The sequence below is a fragment of the Bidens hawaiensis genome, unplaced genomic scaffold, assembly GCF_021521415.1.
Source record: "Bidens hawaiensis isolate Kalapana, Puna unplaced genomic scaffold, B.hawaiensis_p1.1 tig00004234_1, whole genome shotgun sequence".
NCBI classification, from domain to species: Eukaryota; Viridiplantae; Streptophyta; class Magnoliopsida; order Asterales; family Asteraceae; genus Bidens; species Bidens hawaiensis.
In genome coordinates this window covers 222,503-242,482 of record NW_027491252.1, presented here as the reverse complement: position 1 = coordinate 242,482, position 19,980 = coordinate 222,503, and the positions used below count along the sequence as shown (strand labels likewise).

The window sequence follows — 19,980 nt, the reverse complement described above, 5'->3', positions numbered from 1 at the left end:
GATTCGATTGTTATTGGCTAAATCATCGATTACTTGGTCAATAAAGGGTCGATACAGTCGTATTTACTTGTAGCAGATCGAACTTGAGTAATGTTATGCATTTGTGTTTGTGTTTGCTCCATAAGGATTATCATATTGTTGGCACCCGCTGAATTGATCGTCATTGGAAAGCAAATGCGCATATATATATATGAGTCACAAAAGAAATATATTGAAGCAATTTATTCAATAAGCTCATTTGGTCCAAGTAACTTAGAGAATTAGAACAAAAGCCATCAAAAGAAGTATAATGTGATAAGTGATAACACAGAGAAAACACACAAAAGAATATATAATTATGGTAAAGGAGATGGTTATAGTGGATGCATGTGACCATCGAAATTTTTTTGGTTACACACTTGTTTTCCGATCTGGATTTATTCAGCCATACAGATTCTCCAACAACGAAACGGACAGCAATGACCTAACTTCAGAATTACACAAACAAAGAAATCAACACAATCGTTATTCGTTTCGTGTTTGGGTGACATCGACAGACAAAGAAATCAACGAATTATGACACAAACAAAGAAAACTCACGGGAAGTTTGGCCAACGCGATTACATATGTGATATGTTAGTCAACAAATGTTATGGGACACACATAGCAAAATGAAGCATAAGAAGGTTGTACCTTAAGCAAATTACATTGTATATTTTATGAATAGTGAAAGTTGTGAGTGGTTGACTTTTTGTTTTTTAATATCTATACTACATATAATTAACCTCTTCTAAATAATGCTCACAACAAGTGTCTCATGAACATATATTATTTGGACGGCAGAGAATATCTTGATTAGGAGATGCTAGGAGCTAACTTACAAATTACAATAAGATATAAACAAAGCATGATCACTAACCGTATCAAAAGTACAAATTAATATTAATTAGTAACTAATATTATTATAATGGTTTATGATTAACAAGGTTGATATAAAATGGGAATGCACCTTAAAACAAAAGGAAAAGTAAGAGATCATGGAATCAAAGGGAACATCTCTTGGAGTTTCACTTCTGGTTCCAAGTGTGCAAGAACTCGTTAAGGAACCACTCGCGAGGGTTCCACCTCGCTATGTTCGCCCTGGTCAAGACTCTCCCATCATATCTTCGTTTCCATATTCAAGACCTCAAGTACCTGTCGTTGATATGGAGCGCTTATTGTCTCAAGATTATGTTACTTCGGAGGTTGAAAAATTACACCTCGCTTGTAGAGACTGGGGCTTCTTTCAGGTACGTTGTTCATTACTCGAGAAAAAGGAAAAAAGTTATTATGCATTTCAAGAAAATGTACTTAATTAGCAATTGAATATTACAGTTGATAAATCATGAGGTGAGTTGTTCAGTACTCGAGAAACTAAAGAAAGAAACACAAGAATTCTTTAAGCTGCCACTAGAAGAGAAACGTAAGTATGGGCAAACGTCGAACGATGTTGAAGGATTTGGACAAGCTTTTGTTGTTTCAGAGGAGCAAAAACTTGACTGGTCCGACATGTTTAGCATCGTCACACTCCCTGTTGAACTTCGAAAGCCGCACTTGTTACCTAAGCTACCTCATCCATTCAGGTCAATCTCTAAATGCGTAGGGAGATAACCATTTCAAAAATATTAAATTTGTTCTAGAATATGTAGAACAAATTTGTACAGATTAATATATGTATTAACAAATTAGTAGTTCCGTTTACAAAGAATTATGATAAAAATAGTAGCTAAAATGGTGTTTGGTACAGAGAATGGAAATGGAGAGAAAATAGAAATGGAAATGGAATTGTAGAGAAAGAGAATTGGTATGGAGAATGAGAATCATTTCTCTTGTTTGGTACACGAGAAAATAAACAGAGAACTCTACCATACCCAACCCCACCTCCACCCAACCTGACACCACTCACCACCGCAGCCCCACCACCACCAGCCCCACCACCACAGCCCCACACCACCAGCACCACCACCACAGCCCTTTCTTCAACCACAGCCCACCACCACCGGCTGCCGCCACCAAACCCCCTTCTTCAACCACAGTACACAAGAAATTAAAAAGATTCAAATTTTTGGAACATAAGATATAGAAAAAGGAGACTCAGATCTGTCATCACTGCCTCTTTGGAGATTTTGTGGTGGTGGTTGTGGTGGCGATGATGATGATGATAATCAGAAGCCACCTGCAACCACCACCGATTTCCACCACCACTGTCACCCACCTGCGACCACAATCACCCGACCATCTGAAAACCCTAACCTACCACGAACCACCACTTGAAACCCTAATCTCCGTTCACCCGTACCACCTGCAACCTACAACCGGTTACCATCTCTGTGTTCACCACTACGAACCGCGGAGACGGGGTGGTGGTTGCAGACTTGGAGACGAGGTGGCGGCCGGAGACGGGGTGGTGGCCGGAGACGAGGTGGTGACATGCTATGAGGAGGCTGCTGAGAAATGGATTTCTCTTTGTTTTAAAGAGAAATGGAATTCTCTAGTTTTAGAGAAATAGAAAGAGAAATAGAAATGAAAAGTGGAAAACAAACAAAAGAAATATTTCTAATTCCATTTCTCCCCAATCAAATCTCTTTACCAAACACCCCCTTAGAGTTGAGTTATGTGAAGCCCACAAGCAAATTATGTTATAGAAAGATATTTGATATAATATATGCTTGTAATCTTATAACAACACAGAGATGCCATAGAAGAATACTCAAAGGAAGTTGAGAAGGTAGCCTTAAAAACTCTTATGTTGATGGCAAAAGCTCTGAAGATGGAGGATGAAGAGATGAAAGTATTGTTCTCGGACGGGCTTCAAGCGATGAGGATGAACTACTATCCACCGTGTCCACAACCCGAACAAGTCATCGGCTTTACCTCTCACGCAGACGCTAGCGGGATCACTTTTGTTCTTCAAGTGGATCAAGTAGAAGGTCTCCAAATAAAAAAAGATGGCGTTTGGATCCCGATTATAACAATTCCCAACGCTTTCATTGTAAATATCGGTGATGTCATACAGGTTGGTTTAGTCTCCTAAAATATACTTATTAAAACTATCTAATGTTCACTTTATGTGACTAAACACTTGATATCACCACTTAATATTGTTTAAAATGCTAAATTTGAAAATTGCATCTTGTTCACTTTCAGATCGTATCCAACGACGAATATAAAAGCATCGAGCAGTCGTGAACGCGGAGAAAGAAAGGATATCCATCGCCACATTCATAAGCCCAAATTTGGGTATGGAGATAGGGCCTGCGCTAAGCCTCGTTACTCCAAAGACATCGGCAAGATTCTCAAGGATTGGTTTTGGTGATTTCTTGAAAAACTACATGTCTCGGGAACTAAAAAGCAAAAGTTACATCGACCAATACTATATTTAGTTTTCATCTACCATTTGCAATATATTATGGACCTAGTTGTACTATATTTTAATGTTCATCCACCACTTGCAATGTATTATCGAGCTACATCTGTAGTATACTGGAAATGTGTTGTGGTTATGATATGAGTAAAGAAAAAAAAAGGTATTTGCTTAGCTAACACAATAGAATCGTCCTTTGTCTATTATTGAAACAATCTCATTCTATCGAAATCATTTTATCCTACCCATATATTTTTCGTTTCATTATCGCTTTCATCCCGGTGTTTTAGTCATTTGTATTTCATTCCTTCATCTTTTCTTGCCTACCAAATATCACGAAGTAATAATTTATTTCATATTTATAGGTTAACTAGACATGACAATGGATTGGTAATGATGCATCATTTACCCATTCCTTTACCTCATACTAAAAAAATCCTAAGAGCGTGTTCGTTTTGCTGGAATGAAATGGAATTTGGATGGAATTGGAATTGATTCTCTCTCATTCCTTAATGTGTTCATTTCGTTGAAATTGGAATCTTAATTCCATTTAGGTGTGTTCAGCTGCCAAATAATTGTAATTGTGATTGGAATTAGAATTCAATTTTTTCAAATTCTTTTAAATAATGGAATTCCAAATATTTCTAAAATGTGGAGGAATTCAATTAAATTCGTTTGAATCTTAGATCGTTCGACTAACATGGTCGTGTTCGGGTGTGTTCGCGTTCAGGTCGACACCCCGGGTCGTAGTGCTTTCAGGTCAGCACTCTGGGTCGGTTCGCGTTCGGTTCGACGTAATGGGTCAGTTCTCATTTTGTTCAACGCTTTAGCTTTGGTTCAACACTCCAGGTCGGTTTGGTCAACACTTTGCGTCAAAACGAGTTCGGTTCAATAATTCGGGTCAGTTTGGTTCGACGCACCGGCCGTCGACACGAACACGATTTGAACGATTTACTGACTGTCAACTCGAACACAATACGGATTACCAACCCAAATGAGACTCAGAACGTCGACCCTAATGCGACCCGATTTTTTGGCCCGAAATCGTTCCAGAACGTCGACCCGAAATGTTAGCCTGAACACGACACACAATGTAGACCCGGGCCACTAACCTTGACCCGAACGTAGACCCGGGCATAGACCCGAACACGACACAAACGTAGACTCAGGTTGAATTAAACGCAACCGAATGTTGACCTGAGCGTGATCCGGGTTCTTAACTTGAATGTGGTGGGGTTGGCTAGAGATGTGGTGTTATTCATGGTGATAGATTCTAATTCATTTGTTAAATGAACACATCAAGAATGGACTTCGATTCCAATTCGTAATATTGAAATGTTCAAATTCTTAATCAAATTATTTCCAATTTCAAATCATATGAAAATTCCAATTCCATTCCATGTTTGGTATGGAGTAATGGAAAGGACGGGGGAATAGAATGAGCAAATGAATGAAATGAACAATTACTATTCCATTCTCTTGTTTGATTACCGTGTAGTAACTCGGAATGGATTGAATTATTTCCTTATATTGTTAGGTAAACATGAAAGACGAAGAAATAAATAAAATTGGTGGTGAGCGGTGATAGTGGTGGGTGGGGGTAAAGGTGGTTGGTGGTGGTGGTGGTGGTGGAGGTGGGTGGCAGTTGCAGCGCCGACGAAAATGATGGTCAGTAGTGGTCAAGTTGATATAGGGTGAAAGATGGGATTGAATGAAAAAAGAATAAAGGTTGATAGAATAAATTTTGGGTGTTTTAGAGGGAATGTAATTGACAAAGTAATATGTGATTTCATTCCCTTAGCCTACCAACACTCTTTTTTCATCCCATTAAAACAATCCATTTCATTCCAGCTCCCATTCCTGCATACGGTATGTTTGGTTGGAGGTAATGGAATTAAGGGGGAATGGAATGGAAGAATGGATGGAATTGACAATGGAATGAAATATATCATTGCCATTCTTTTGTCTTGTTTGTTTAACATATGAGAATGAAATAAATTATTAGTTTATGTTGTTTGGTATCCAAAAAATTGTATGAATGAGATAGAAATCATAAAAACACTCTTATCTCAAAATAAATTTCTTTTTTACCAAAAAACACTGCAATGGCGACGATGGTGGTAGCTCTAGCGACGAAAATGGTGGTGGTGGTAGTGGCAGTTAGGCAGCAGGGGCGGTGGCTGTGGTGGGGGTAGCGGTGGTAACATTGGTAGTGATAGCGATGGTAGAGTGGCGGCGACGGTGGTGGCGAACAGGTGGTGGTGGCGTTGACAATGGTGGTGGTGGCGGCGACGGTGATAACGTTGGTGGTAAGGTGGTGGTGGTGGCGACGGTGGTGATGGTGGTGACGACAACGGTGGTGGTGGTGGCGATGGTAGTGGTGGTGGTTGTTAGATGGTGTTGATGAGAAAGTATGGTGGATGAGGAATGAAATAGAAAAAAAAAATTGGGGGGGGGGTGAAAAGGATTGGTTTATGTAACAACTCGGGTTTTTCGAAGTTATATTTTTATTAATACCTGACCCGTTTCAATGTTGGGGTTATTTTATTTAATAAAAATATCACATTTATTGAGGAGATTAATTATATTCTATTAATATATAATAGAGTTATAACTTTCATTATATGACGACTTTAGCCCAAACTTAAACTATTAGCATATTTTGTACCCACCCTCAAAGGCTCAAACCATAAGGGCTAGAGTGCAAATTAGTATTTTAGCCCATAAAAATATGGTTAATCCAGAACCCAACCCATCATCCATACCCATTTGTTTGAACCCGATTACAAATTTATGAGTCTTGGACCTCAATTCTTGGGTCTAATATAGCAATTGAATGATCGAATGTATTATACTTGCCATCTACGGCCTAACCGACAAGCTAATTGAGTTAACGCGATCTCGTTGGTTCGGTTTACCATTTAACCTAGCCGACACTAATTAGATTTCTTTGTACATATAAACGACCTTGATAATTCAACTAATCTTGAAAAATCAACCTATATGCCATCTCAATCATTAACCCCCTGTTTAATTATATTTTCATCATCGTTTCGATCGTGTTTTTGATCCTCGTTGAGCCGGCCCTATTAGTACGCCGTTAATCCTCGTTTGTACATCATGAATCTGTTAAACAATTGCGGGTTAATTCAATTGTGATCATTAGGGTTTGTTTCTTGATTTGGATGATTTGGGCTGCAGATTTTAAACGTTCTGTTTCAAGTTATAACCATCTGGCACCCTAGCCCAAATGACTAGGGTGGGTGGTCTTAAGTTTGTATATGGGCTGCCGGCGCGGGTTCGAATCCCGGCAGCCGGGCCGGCAGCCGATATTTGGTATATTTTTGTTAAAATTCATTTTTAACCTTTTAACCAACTAATTAATATTATAAATATTATTAAATCATATATAATTAATATTCTGTTAAAAACCGACACATTAACTAATCGTTTCTCGAACTTTGATTAAACACTATATATGTATATACTTATATATATACATATATATATGTACTAGTAGGTGCCCGCGCGATGCGGCAGCGAAAAGAATTCACAACGCAATACTCGTTTTCTATTTGTTTATTAATCCCCTCATAATATTATTCCATAACTTCTAAAAAATACCATATTTCAGGTTATCAACAATTCAACACCAAATCTAGTCACAAAACAAAATTTGTTAATGTAACGATTCATTATTACATGAGTATTTTTTTTATTTTCTAACAAAAATAGTACACCAAGTTCTCAAAGTTATTAACCTGCGTGATGTTGCGGCGACAACAAAAATAGTACACCAAGCTCCAAGTTTGACCAGCGCTTTGCTCAACATTTTTATGTACAACTAACCAAGAAGTTGAAAATATGGCATCTTGTAACTTGTTCAACAGCCTAAAAGATTATTTTTAAGTAAGTAGAAGCAAAACAATCTTTGTTACATGGTAAAGCTGAGAGAGTACATGAAGGGTTCTTAGGTGTACATGAAACCCATAAAGACAACAAGAAAAGTGAAACAATGTAGCATAAAATAATAAAATATTAAAACTAACCTCTTTTTATTCATGTTCTTGTTGTGCTTCATCCAAATAGGAACAAACAACAACCCGATCTAAAGCAAGTGGCATCTTTGTACCACCGCTCGCAATGAAGTCCCTTGGTAATTATAACATCAGAATAAACTCCCTCAAGGCTGTGTTCCTGACTCCTGAAATTAGAAAATAAGATTATAAACTATAAGATAAAACTTTAAAACTTTAAGGTTACAAAATATAGACAAGAGCAACAATGATCATCATAAAAAAGTTCTTTTACGGATTTATATGCAACACCAGGTAAATCCGAACATGACCTGTTTAGCTAAACGGGTTAATAAGTTGGACCAAAATGATCCGAACCCTTTTATACTACTGTGTATTATTCTTTATGGCAAAAAAACATATTTTCCCTAGTAGTATATATAATATGACCCTAACAAATACTTTTTCCTAGTAGTATAAAATAGCTTTGTCAGAGTAGTATAAATGCATATGTTTTTGCTGTAAAAATATATAACAAAACGAAAAAGATGGATCTTTAATATGTAAGTTATTTAATTTATAAAAAAAACTTATAAAGTATTTGGTTTTGGTATTCAATGCATATAATATATCATTCAACAATATTGTTTCGTTTCTTTGAATTCTTGTTGATTATGTCAAGCTGAATACAATAAACTCACACATATTTTCAATTTGATTTGACGTGGAAAATATCAAAATGAATAAGAAACTGCATAAAGCATCCAAACTGCACTAAAAGTTGGAGATGACATTTTAGCATATTGAATGCAAAATGACCATCATACCTCTGTTTTTATATTTTGGTTGATTTTCAAAGTTCATGGTCACTTGTTTCTTTTTGGGATGTCAATCGTGTCGGGTTGGCGGGCGTGTTGAGATTCTTTTCAACCCTAACCCAAGCCATATATTTATTCATGTCGTGTCATTTCCAATTAACAAAAAAGAATGTGTGCAACTTTTAACCTGTTTGACCCATCTCCGTTTTGCCAAAAATTTTAACCTGAATCATTAAGCTAAAATACACCCCCAATCAACCCATTCAACTCGTTTAACATACAAAAAATCGCGCTTCGCTTGGCTCACGATCAGTTTCATTTCAATTTGCTTTTTATGGTTGTTGATTTCGTTTAATTTTTTTTGGGTTTTAAATTCGGATTTTTAGTTTCATTTCGATTATGTTTCAGTTTATTAAGTTTTTTTTGCTTCAATTTCAGTTTTTTAGCTTTGTTTCAGTTTATTAATTTTTTGGATACAGTTTGGTTATATTTTATTTATTGTCTAGTTTCATTTTTAGTTTTTTCGGTTTTTGATTTTAGTTATTTTGTTTTGTTTTGGTTAAATTTTTTGGTTGTTGGCTTCATTTCAATTCAGTACTTTGGTTATCGCTTTTAGCTTTTTGGCTTCATTTCAATTCACTATCTGGTTCGGTTCGGGTTTAATTTTTGTTATGTTTCGGTATGCCTTTTCCAGTTTTTTGATTTTGGGATTTTTAGTTTTTAGTTTCTGGTTTCGATTTGATTTTTTTAAATGTTGGTTTCGTTGCAGTTTAGTTTAAAAATTTTTGAATTTTGGATTCAGATTTTAGTTTCGTTTTGGTTCAGATTCATTTTATTTGGTATTTTAAAATGGGTTCTATTTCATTTCGGCTTTGCTTTTTTAGATTTGTTTCAGTTAGGTTTCGGTTTTGTATAAGAAAGGGTTAGAGTACTTACCAATCTTAAACTGTTACGGAATGATGAAGATTTCAAAATCGGGTCCAAGTTGACAACCCATGTCACGAGTTATGGCATTCAACAGTTTGCCCATCAAGCCTACTTCTATCTTATTTCCTTAACTTCATTCATCACAACTCATTTCATTAACCTTAACTATTAATAAATTATCTTTGTCAACTTTAAATACTTATATTTTTACGTTGAAAAGATATCTTAGAAATTTCCTTCCTTTATTAAAATCAACTGCAACTTTTGAAATTGTTTTATACACTAGTGATTTTCTAGTTTTATAGTTAAAACTCCTTAAAACTTTTGTTTCCTCAAAATCATGTTCTTTAAATGTTTTGTAACCCATACAATGGGACGAGTTTTGTGGACCATCCGACGATCTAAGTAATTACGGGTCGACACGTAATTACAAAAGTCCTCGCATGGAAATCATAATCCGAATAATTGTGTGCCATAATATAGAATCGTAAGTAGTTGAGATAATTGTACAAATGTAGAGATGATAAGGACATTATGGATACGCCGCTGGTACATCATATATATAAGTGCCCTTATCGGATTTTTATTTACAGCGTTGCTTCAACTATTCAAAGTTCTGTATTATGATTAGTTTTAAATCACATTTAAGATTTTCCTTTATTTCTCATAAAAATTAACGGTGTTATAGTATTCTTTAATTTCGAGACGAAATTACTTAAAGTAGCGGAGACTTTAACAACTCGGGTTTTTCGAAGTTATATTTTTATTAATACCTAACCCGTTTCAATGTTAGGGTTATTTTATTTAAAAAAAATATCTCGTTTATCGAGGATATTAATTATTATTATTATATTATTATATAATATATAGTTATAACTTTCATTATATGGCGATTTTAGACCAAACTTAAACTGCTACCACATTTTGTACCCACCCTTAAAGGCTCAAACCATAGGGGCTAGAGGGCAAATTAATATTTTAACCCATTAAAATATGGTTAATCCAGAACCTAACCCCAAATCCATACCCGTTTGTTTGAACCCGATTACAAATTTATGAGTCTTGGACCTCAATTTTCGCGTCTAATATAGCAAATGAATCATCGAATGTATTATACTTGCCATCAACGGCCTAACCGACAAGTTAATTGAGTTAACGCGATCTCGTTGGTTCGTTTTACCATTTAACCTAGCCGACACTAATTAGATTTCTTTGTACATATAAACGACCTTAATAATTCAATTAATCTTAGAGAATCAACCTATATGCGATCTCAATCATTAACCCCCTGTTTAATTATATTTTCATCATCGTTTCGATCGTGTTTTTGGTCTTCGTTAAGCCGGCCCTATTAGTACGCCGTTAACCCTCGTTTGTATATCATAACTAGTTAATTAATTCATGGGTTATATTCCTTTTTCATCGATTAACAAAAACCCTATCATGAACCTGTTAAACAATTGCGGGTTAATTCAATTGTGATCTTTAGGGTTTGTTTCTTGATTTGGATGATTTGCGCTGCAGGTTATAAACGTTCTGTTTCAAGTTATAACCATCTGGCACCCTAGCCCAAATGACTAGGGTGGGCGGTGTTAGGTTTGTATATGGGCTGCCGGCCCGGGTTCGAATCCCGGCATCCGAAATATTTGCTATATTTTGTTAAAATTCAGTTTTTAACCTTTTAACCAACTAATTGATATTATATATATAATAAAATCATAGACAATTAATATTCAGTTAAAACCGACACATTCACTAATCGTTTTCTGAAATTTGGTTAAATACTATATATATATATATATATATATATATATTTATATATATATGATCAGGATCATGAGAGAACTTTTTTGAAATTGAAAACTATGAGAACCATTTTGGATTACAAAAAAAACCCAAAAATAAAAAAAATCATAAACTAAAAAAAACACAAAAATAAAAAAAGTAAAAAAAAAAAAATTCTTATTTTAACATCCCGGTTTCATAAAAAAAAACTCGGTTTAGCCAAATTATATACACATATGTATAATATATACATATATGTACATTTACATGATTTTTTATACACATGTGTATAATTTAAGATAAATGATACTGTACATATGTGTATATTACGTAACATTAAATAAAATTATACATATGTGTATAATACAACGTTTTTTTTATTTTTTATTTATTTTTATTTTTTTAATGAAACCGGAACGAAATATAAGAATTCTGGTTTTTTTACTTTTTTAAAATTTTTGTTATTTTTTGTTTTATAATTTTTCTAAATATTTTTTTAAAGGTGTTTTTAGTGGTCCAAAATGGTTCTCAAAGTTCTTAATTTGCAAAAGGTTCTCTTAGGATCCTTACCCTATATATATATAGGGGTGGGTTATAATAAAAAGAAATAGTTTTCTAGGAAGAGTAAGAATGAATCTAAGCCATTGGATCTATGATCTAGTGGTTGAGATTGGTAGTTTTTAAAATACCAAATAGTTTTCTAGGATCAAGGATTTAGGCTAAATAGTTTCCTAACTCTAAATTTTATGTTATTCCCACTCTTCCTACAAAACTATGTCTTTTTATTTTAACCCTTTTATATATATATATTATGTATATGTATACATCGATATTTAAAATATGATAAAGGTTTTTAGTATTAAAATATTTAAAACGGGTTTTAAATTAGAATATACATTTAAAAATCATCTCGTTAATTAACATATCAAAATATGATTTTAAGCTTGAGTATTGTATAAGCGATTTTATTGTATTATACTAATTTAAAAGATATTTTTTTATTAATAATAAAATTATATTAAACGTATTTTTAATTTAAGTTAAACATTTAAAGTAAGTCTTTTCATATAAACCATAAAGTTTTTATAAATATATATTTATGTATTTTTATATTATTTTATGTAATTAAATCATGTTATTTATTATAAAACTTGATAATAAAAATTATAATAAATATTTAATTTTCGTAAGAATACACTCGATCATCAAATTCCCAAACCTCTATCTAGTTTTAGCTTCGTTATCTATCCATATTTATTTCCGTAATTATTGTAATTAGGTTTTCTCATCGGTATTTTATGAAGAGATTGTCTCTTCTGCTACCGTATTCATTTATCTTTGCTTATGTACTAAGGTGAGTATTTCATTCCCTTTCTTTTACTTATTTTAACCGTTTTGGGGACATATGCGTTCGTAGATATTTATATATTATATAGTACTTAACCGCAACTGTTTATCCTTGTGTATATATCAGTTTTTGCTTAACTTGCTCTTTGCTTACTTTCTTTATTTGAACGCATTTTGGTGAAGTTCCTCATTATAGTATGATCATACGACTATCTTCGGCAACCAATGTCCATTTTTATGGCAACGGTTTAGTCCTTGCTTGGTAACCAATGTCCATTTATATAGAATTGGTTGAGCCCTTTCTTTATGGTTTGATTGATTGTTTATGTGTTATGGCTTAACTGTATATCTCATAGGAACAGTTTGCACATTTATTTATTATTATAATTATAGTGTCTTAAATCTGGTGTTATACCCACTCAACTTAGTGTTGACAAAATTATTGTATTTTTGACGCATATGCAGGTTATCGTGTGATGTAGTTATCAAGATTGGTTGAAGCAACTTAGAATGCATGTTAGAGAAGAAGATACAAGAAATAAATTTTGGATGTTTAAATTACTTGTTTATTTATGAGTTTGATGTACTTGATTATTTAATTAAATTTAATAGATATTGTCACTTTTAATATTGCATGATAGTACCTTGAGAGCTGTGAGCAATTAGCTCACGTCCCGGCATTTTCGCCATAGGTCTGACAGTTTAGATGGAATGTGATTATATATGTAATGTATAATTTCATTCTATTGAATAACCAAGCATCATTTTTTTTTTCATTTCCACGCAACGAATCATTTTATTCCTGCTATCATTCTTGCTTATCAAACGCTAACTAAATGTTTAGTAAAATAATCCAGTAAAATTAAACTTGGAACACAAAATTTACCAACCTATACTCATCTAAATTATCACATCCTATAAACTAATATACACCCTAACATATCATTGGGTATTCTTTAAAGATATTGGAGCATCCTTATCTATGAATCATATAATACTTTTGATAAAACATTAAACATACATTCTCTTGCTTTACACATGGCCTCTAATGGCTCATTCTTTATCATTGTTAACCCTTTAGCTTCATTCAAATCAACCAACCTTTCACGAACCCTTTCCCAATCAAAACATTGAATTAATGAACCCAAAGCCATACCAACCACTCTATTAGCTAGACCAGTTCCTAGGCCTTGCTTCTTTCCAATCCCAAATGGCATATAATCATACCCTTTACTAAACAACCCTTCAAACCTTTCGGGCCTGAAACTTGTAGGGCTATCCCACACCTTTGGGTCCCTATGGATAGCCCATGTGTTCACGAATAACATTGTTCCACATGGTATATTGTAGCCTCCAATGGTACACTCATTGGAGGACTCGTGTGGCACGAAGAGTGGTGTAGATGGAAATAATCTAAGTGTCTCGTTTACTACGTTTTGTAGGTATTTTAACTTATGAAGATCGTTTTCTTGTATCAAGCGGTCTTGTCCAATATATTCCTCGACCTCTACTCGAACTTTTTGAAGAACGTGTGGATGGTTCAAGAGAAGCGACATCGCCCATTCTATCGTCGCCGCAGAAGAATCCGTACCAACAAGTAATAATGTCTGCACTAATCAAGAAAATATATATAACTTTAAGCAAGTTATGCAAAAGTTATTGACTTTACAAAACTAAACCACATGAAAACCAATAGAATAAGACATAAATGACATACCCAAACTAATAACCAAAGGTTCAGTTTTGTTTCTTTGAAAACCGAAAAATAAGGATCGGTTTCAGTTATGTCTCGCTCCAAAACCAAATTGTACCGAATTTGTTTGAATGTTTGTTATTAGATTTATGGTTCAAATCTGTAACTTTAAGCTAGTCCTTTTCAGGCTTAAATATATCAAGACCAAAAGTAAAATCAGCAAAAACCAAACTAAAATTTCCTACCAAAACTAATAACTAAAGGTTTGGTTTTAATCACTAAAATTTCCATTTTGGTTATGCTTTGCTCAAAAGTTGAACCACACCGAAATTGTTTGGATGTTTGTTATTGGATTTGCGTCCCTGGTTTATTATATTGAGTCAATGTTATTCATTGACAAACATCAAAGCCCAAATATTTAAAAATAAAAAACTGATAAAATTGAACCGAAATAACCAACCACAACTAATAATCAATGGTTCATTTGTTTTCTTTGAAAACCGAATATTATGGTTTGTTTCTGGTTACGCCTCGCTCTAAAACTGAACACGACGTTTTTGGCTCGGTTTAAGCCATCAAACAGACCCAAGAACCTTATGTAAAAGCAATAGTCTTTATACATACCAACATAATACCCCTGAGTATATGATCAGAGTAGTTTTCATGCAATGGTTCTTGCAAAGAAAGCATGGTATCAATCATTTCCTTATTAGAAACACCATCTTTCTTCCAGAATTCATCCAACAAATCCTTTGAACATGCATCCTTTTTAGCCTTTAATCTCAACAATGTCTTCTTCATATCATCGATATCAATCCACTGCATGAATGGCAAAAGCTCCTTTGGATACTGAGTTCGAGCTTTAAACATTTCCACAATCATCTGTCGAAAGTTAAGATTCGCCATCAAATCATCAACTTCCGGACCAAAGTTTATTTTCCCCGACACAATCCTCATAATAATATTAAACGACATGTCTTGCAATCTTGGCCTCAATCCCACACGTGTGAAATTATTATGTAGAATTCCAAATATTAAACTCTTGATCAATGATCGGGTTTCGTCTTGTCTAACATCCGAGTACGTGTTAAGCCTCGTGATCGAGAAGAGTTCGATGGTGGTGACGTGGCGAAGCTTCCGCCAATACGGGCCATAATGGGCCGCGATCATGGAAGCGTAGTCGTGTTTCATGGGCCTTGATAATGGGCTGCAGTATGGGCCACATGGTTGGTATTCTAACACGTTGATATGTGTGACACATTCTTCAACAAGGGAAGAGGATGATAGAACAAGGGCCGGGCGGGACCCGAATCGAAGGATGAAAGCGTGACCATATTTTAAAGAAAGCGTGTGCAAAACGCGGTGTAGTGGGTCTTGGATTAGATGTTGGTGGCCGATAATGGGTAGAGAACGAGGGGTCGGAGGAAGGTTTTTGTGATTTGGGGGAATCTGAAGAAGGAATTTGGAAAGAATAAAAAGGAAGAAAGAAATAAAGGGAAGGAAGTAGTAATAAAATAGGTGTTGATCCATTGAACAAGGAATTAAGGTGATGGTGCAAAAGGAGCATTTATTGGTGGGATTGAGATAACAAGCTTGCAAAATGGTTATGTTATTATTATTTTAGGAAATTTTTAGGTTACAAAGTTTCAAATCTACATGCCTATAGTTTATTATTATTATTATTATTATTATTATTATTATTATTATTATTATTATTATCTATGGATAATGAACAAACCTTAATAATATCACTTAAAATATATATACATATATCTAAGTAACAACGACAAGTGACATGCTATATAAGAGCACGTTCACATTGTCTATATATTGAGCATCAAATTTTTTGCTATTGACAAGTCTGTTAATGTAAAAATATAAAACAATCGAGAGGTACATGACGATAGTTGTAACTTGTAACAATGGCTGAAGGAGCATTGTAGGGTGATAAGAGGTCAGTCGACAAGGCCAGGCCTTCTATTGGTAGTTGCAATGTAAGCGTGATTTCATAGTTCTCCTTATGTGATGCATATGCTCAGTTGTGTTGTGAAGACGGGGTCAAACGAGCTTAGGGTGGAAAATATGTAGCTATAGTGACTGCGTCTATGATGGAGATTGTGGTCGGCGTTCAAGAGGTGAAGGATTTGGAGAGATTTTGAATGGAGATGGGAGATTTGGGGTTGTAGAAAGATTTAGAGAGGCTTAGGCTTGAGGCGGACCGAGCGTTAACGGATGAAGAGATGTGGTTTTGAGGCACTCTTTAGGTTGATATAGTGTCATATGGTGTTTTTAGCCAATGTGGTGGTTTTTGGGAGCTCTTTTTGTGGAGAGATGGGCTTGAATGACTTTGATGGAGGCATGCAATGCGTAATAATTTTAAACGCATCTTTCCTCCTAATAAATCCGTCACAATGTTACATCACCTATTTATATTTATTCATAGAGAGATGCTTTAGCAAAATGGAGTATGCGTTTAAATTAGGGGCAACCCACCCCTAATTTAAACGCATGCTTGTACATAGTAAACAAAATAAGGCAAGAAATGCTACTTAATTTAACGTACAATCTTCTATTTTATGCTATGAACTTTTAAAGTTGTTAACAAAATGAAACGTATTTATAACATTGAGTAAGACACGTAGTATATATAGTTATAATAATTATATTAAGTTAACCCGATGACTAAGGTGTTGTTTGTCTTTTAGGAGGTAAAATGTTTGTTGTCTGCGGACCACATATGCAGACAAAAGATGTTTTCTGAAAAAACAAACACCCCTTAAAGAAGGATTAGTTCAAAATTAGATAATAAGCTAAAATAACAAATTATAGGGGCGTATGTGTGCTTTTGTCAAGCCCGAACAAGTAGAGGGGTCAATCTAATAAATTGCATTACATGATTCCGGTTGCTTCAGACGCGCAGATTCGATTCAATGACAATTTACAACAGCAAAAATAAATAAATAAATAAATAAATAATTGGAAGTCAAAACAAATAAACGCAAAAGCGGATTGGATGAAGGAAGAGTACTTTTACTGAATCGGAATTCAATAATAATAATAATAATTTGATGAGTGAGTGATTGATAGTTGATTTGATAAGAATGGCTCCCGGATTGCAAGGAATCGGTTGGTGGCTTAATAAGAAGGTCGTTGATCCTTTTATTGATATCCTTACCAGGTACTGGTATCATTATTCATCTGTTTTTTACTTTATTATTAAACCAACCTGTTAACAGTATTTATATTACAAGCAATTATAATAATAAACTTGTATGTTAGGGGAGCCTAAGCAATTGGCACTCTCTGCTGCTCTTGTTGGTATGTATGCTCTTTATTTTATTTAATTCTTCTTGCTTATATATGCTTAAAACAATGCACTGCTTGTGTTCCTAGGAGTGCCTTTTTTCTTCTGTGTGGCGGCTATAGCAATGCTCGGCACTTCTATAAACGCTCCCACTGTCATGCTCGCCAATTTTGTTATTACTCCAATAGAGCTGAGGTCTACATTTCATTCATTATGTTTCACTTTGACCCATGAATGCCTCATGTTTAATCTCTTAACATATAGTCGCTTAAAAGGAGGATACTCATCCATCATGTTTTTTAAAGCATTTTATTCTGTATATGAAATTATTGTTTAGCTTTAAAAATTATATTAAATTACCATTTGTTAAGTTTCCAACATACCAATCCACGTAAAATATAATCTAATATCAGCCTTATTTGGAAAACTTACGTCCGTCAGATGAATATTATGTTTTTTTGGTTTTCCTGATTTTGGTGTATTTTGTGATGTAGTTTGGTGATAGTGTTCTTGCGGTTTGGCGAGTTTCTTATGGGTGGGCCCCACTTTCCTTTAACTTCTGATGCTCTAAGGAAGGTATTGACCGGTCAAGCTTCGATGGAGATCTTTCTAAGCATTGTTCATGCGGTATGTCAAATCTCCATCATTAAACATTATTATTATTATCATCCCGTTTTCTTTATTCATATCTCAACAATCAGTGTTTGATGTTTGAATAGAAAATAATCCAATTGTAAAACCGCGTGAGTTTGTGAGTTTCCATGAGGGGTGTAAATGGTCTTATACTACGGTTGAAAGTTAACTGTTCAGAACTTTTCAGATTCCCATTAACATGACCCGGTTATAAGCTCACCAAAAAATCGACTTGAAATATCAAAATACTCGATGGAACTTGTACTAATTCTATATTTTCAATAATTTTGTGTTTCTAGCAACTTCAAAATACTATTTATTTAGTGGTCATTTAGGTTATTAATATATTAGATATTAAAATATTAAGACTGCTACAGCTTTAAACATCCAATTACTATTATCTTCGGATCATTTTGTCAATCATATAGTTTTCACATAATCACTTTCAAACAGCACGTCCAAACATAATTCAGCGGTGTGCATGAAACGGAAATAACCGAATTCAAACAAAAACCAAAGGCTTGGTTTTATATTTTCGTATAAACCAAATTTTCTGTTCAGTTACGGTCATGCATGTAGTTAAAACCCAAAAAATCCGAACTGAAACTGAACGGTTTTCAAGAACTCAAAAACCGAATTTTCAGTTTTTGCTACTGTTTGACCTAAAACCGACCCATTCACACCCTTAAAACATATGATTAGTAACTTGTTGGCATTACGTGCAGTTGTTGGGATGGCTGGTTATGGCCCCTTTTATCATGGGACTGCTGTACATTATACTTGTACCATGTTTCACTATATTGGTCCGCAAATTCAGTTCAACGGTTTCAAGCCCAAAGAGGGATGACGCCCCATCTTATGTGGAACTAACGTTCAAAGAAAGGGACGTTTGATCGGCTTATTAACACGGGTACCATCTTATTTGACAACGATTCGGGTTAACAGCCAAATGGCTTGCCAACTGCCACCCACCGCTGCAATTGTCACCCACAAACACCATGTAATAGAGTATGTTTTATACATTTATTTATATGATTTTCTTACATGAACACATTTTCATGTTTTTCTTTTTTGGAAAACTGGTGAGATATGAATGCAAAGTTAAATAGATGTTTGTTTTTTTTAAGTTTTCTATGTATTTCCTTGGTACTCCTCTACCCTCCAAGCACTCCCAAAGCACCTGTTGTGGCACACTGTCATATGCAGGTCACCTTTTTATGGATATGTGCACCTGTCGTGGCACACTGTCATATGCAGGTCGCCTTTTTATGGATATGTATACCAGGAGTGCAACAAGTGTCCGTGCGCCAGTGGGGGATACTGATTTCTTCCCAGTAGAGGCAGGTCTTCACCAGGGGTCAGCGCTGAGTCCGTTTCTTTTTGCAGTAGTCTTGGATGAGTTGTCAAAGTCGATTCAGGGGACGCTTCCGTGGTGCATGATGTTCGCAGACGATATTGTGTTACTTGCTGAGAGAAAACAAGATCTAAACATGAGGCTTGAGGAGTGGCGAACAACCTTAGAGACAAAAGGTTTAAAGATTAGTAGCTCTAAGACGGAGTACGTCCACTGTGATTTTGGCGGGGGGAATGACAATGAGGATGTACAGATCACCATTGAAGGGCAGGTGGTTCCGCAGGTAACGAAGTTCAAGTATCTAGGATTATTTGTTCAGAGCGACGGGGAATTAGACAGTGATGTGACCCATCGAGTTCAGGTAGGATGGTGTAGATGGAAAGCAGCCACAGGTATATTGTGCGACAAGAGCTTCCCAACTAAACTAAAGGGAAAATTTTATAGGGTTGCGGTTAGACCTGCAATGTTATATGGAACGGATTGATGGGCCATCAAGAAGGCACAAGTGCGGAAGATGGAGGTAGCATAAATGAGAATGCTATGTTGGATGTGTGGGCACACAAGGTTAGACCGAATAAGAAACGTTGTGTTTCGAGAGAGATTAGGGGTGGCGAACATAGCAGGCAAGATAAGAGAGTGGAGATTGAGATGGTTTGGACATGTGAAGAGAAGACAACCGACGAATCCTGTTAGATCCGTAGAAAACATTACTATAGAAGGG

General features: G+C 35.0%; 2 protein-coding genes and 1 pseudogene across 4 annotated transcripts; 2 read left to right on the top strand and 1 right to left on the bottom strand.

Moving 5' to 3' along the window:
* Positions 1-1,009: 1,009 nt before the first annotated feature.
* On the top strand, positions 1,010-3,444 carry LOC143625732 (protein SRG1-like; annotated as a pseudogene). Its single transcript, XR_013152320.1, has 4 exons — positions 1,010-1,268; positions 1,354-1,601; positions 2,710-3,034; positions 3,166-3,444. The product of XR_013152320.1 is annotated as a protein SRG1-like (transcript).
* A 9,661-nt stretch (positions 3,445-13,105) lies between these two features.
* LOC143625731 (cytochrome P450 81Q32-like) lies at positions 13,106-15,603 on the bottom strand. Its single transcript, XM_077095990.1, has 2 exons — positions 14,593-15,603; positions 13,106-13,882 (listed from the first exon to the last, which is right to left on the bottom strand). Exons 1-2 carry the CDS (start codon positions 15,496-15,498, stop codon positions 13,256-13,258), a joined length of 1,533 nt encoding a protein of 510 aa, XP_076952105.1. The 5' UTR covers positions 15,499-15,603; the 3' UTR covers positions 13,106-13,255.
* A 1,380-nt stretch (positions 15,604-16,983) lies between these two features.
* Positions 16,984-18,958, top strand: LOC143625730 (uncharacterized). 2 transcript variants are annotated; one of them, XM_077095988.1, is made up of 3 exons: positions 16,984-17,146; positions 17,767-17,899; positions 18,631-18,958. In XM_077095988.1, the coding sequence occupies exons 1-3, from the start codon at positions 17,070-17,072 to the stop codon at positions 18,796-18,798; spliced, it is 378 nt and encodes a 125-aa protein (XP_076952103.1). In that variant the 5' UTR covers positions 16,984-17,069; the 3' UTR covers positions 18,799-18,958. The 2 variants fall into 2 exon arrangements, with proteins under 2 accessions (XP_076952103.1, XP_076952104.1); XM_077095989.1 differs by lacking the exon at positions 16,984-17,146 and adding an exon at positions 17,328-17,467.
* The last annotated feature ends 1,022 nt before the right edge of the window (positions 18,959-19,980 follow it).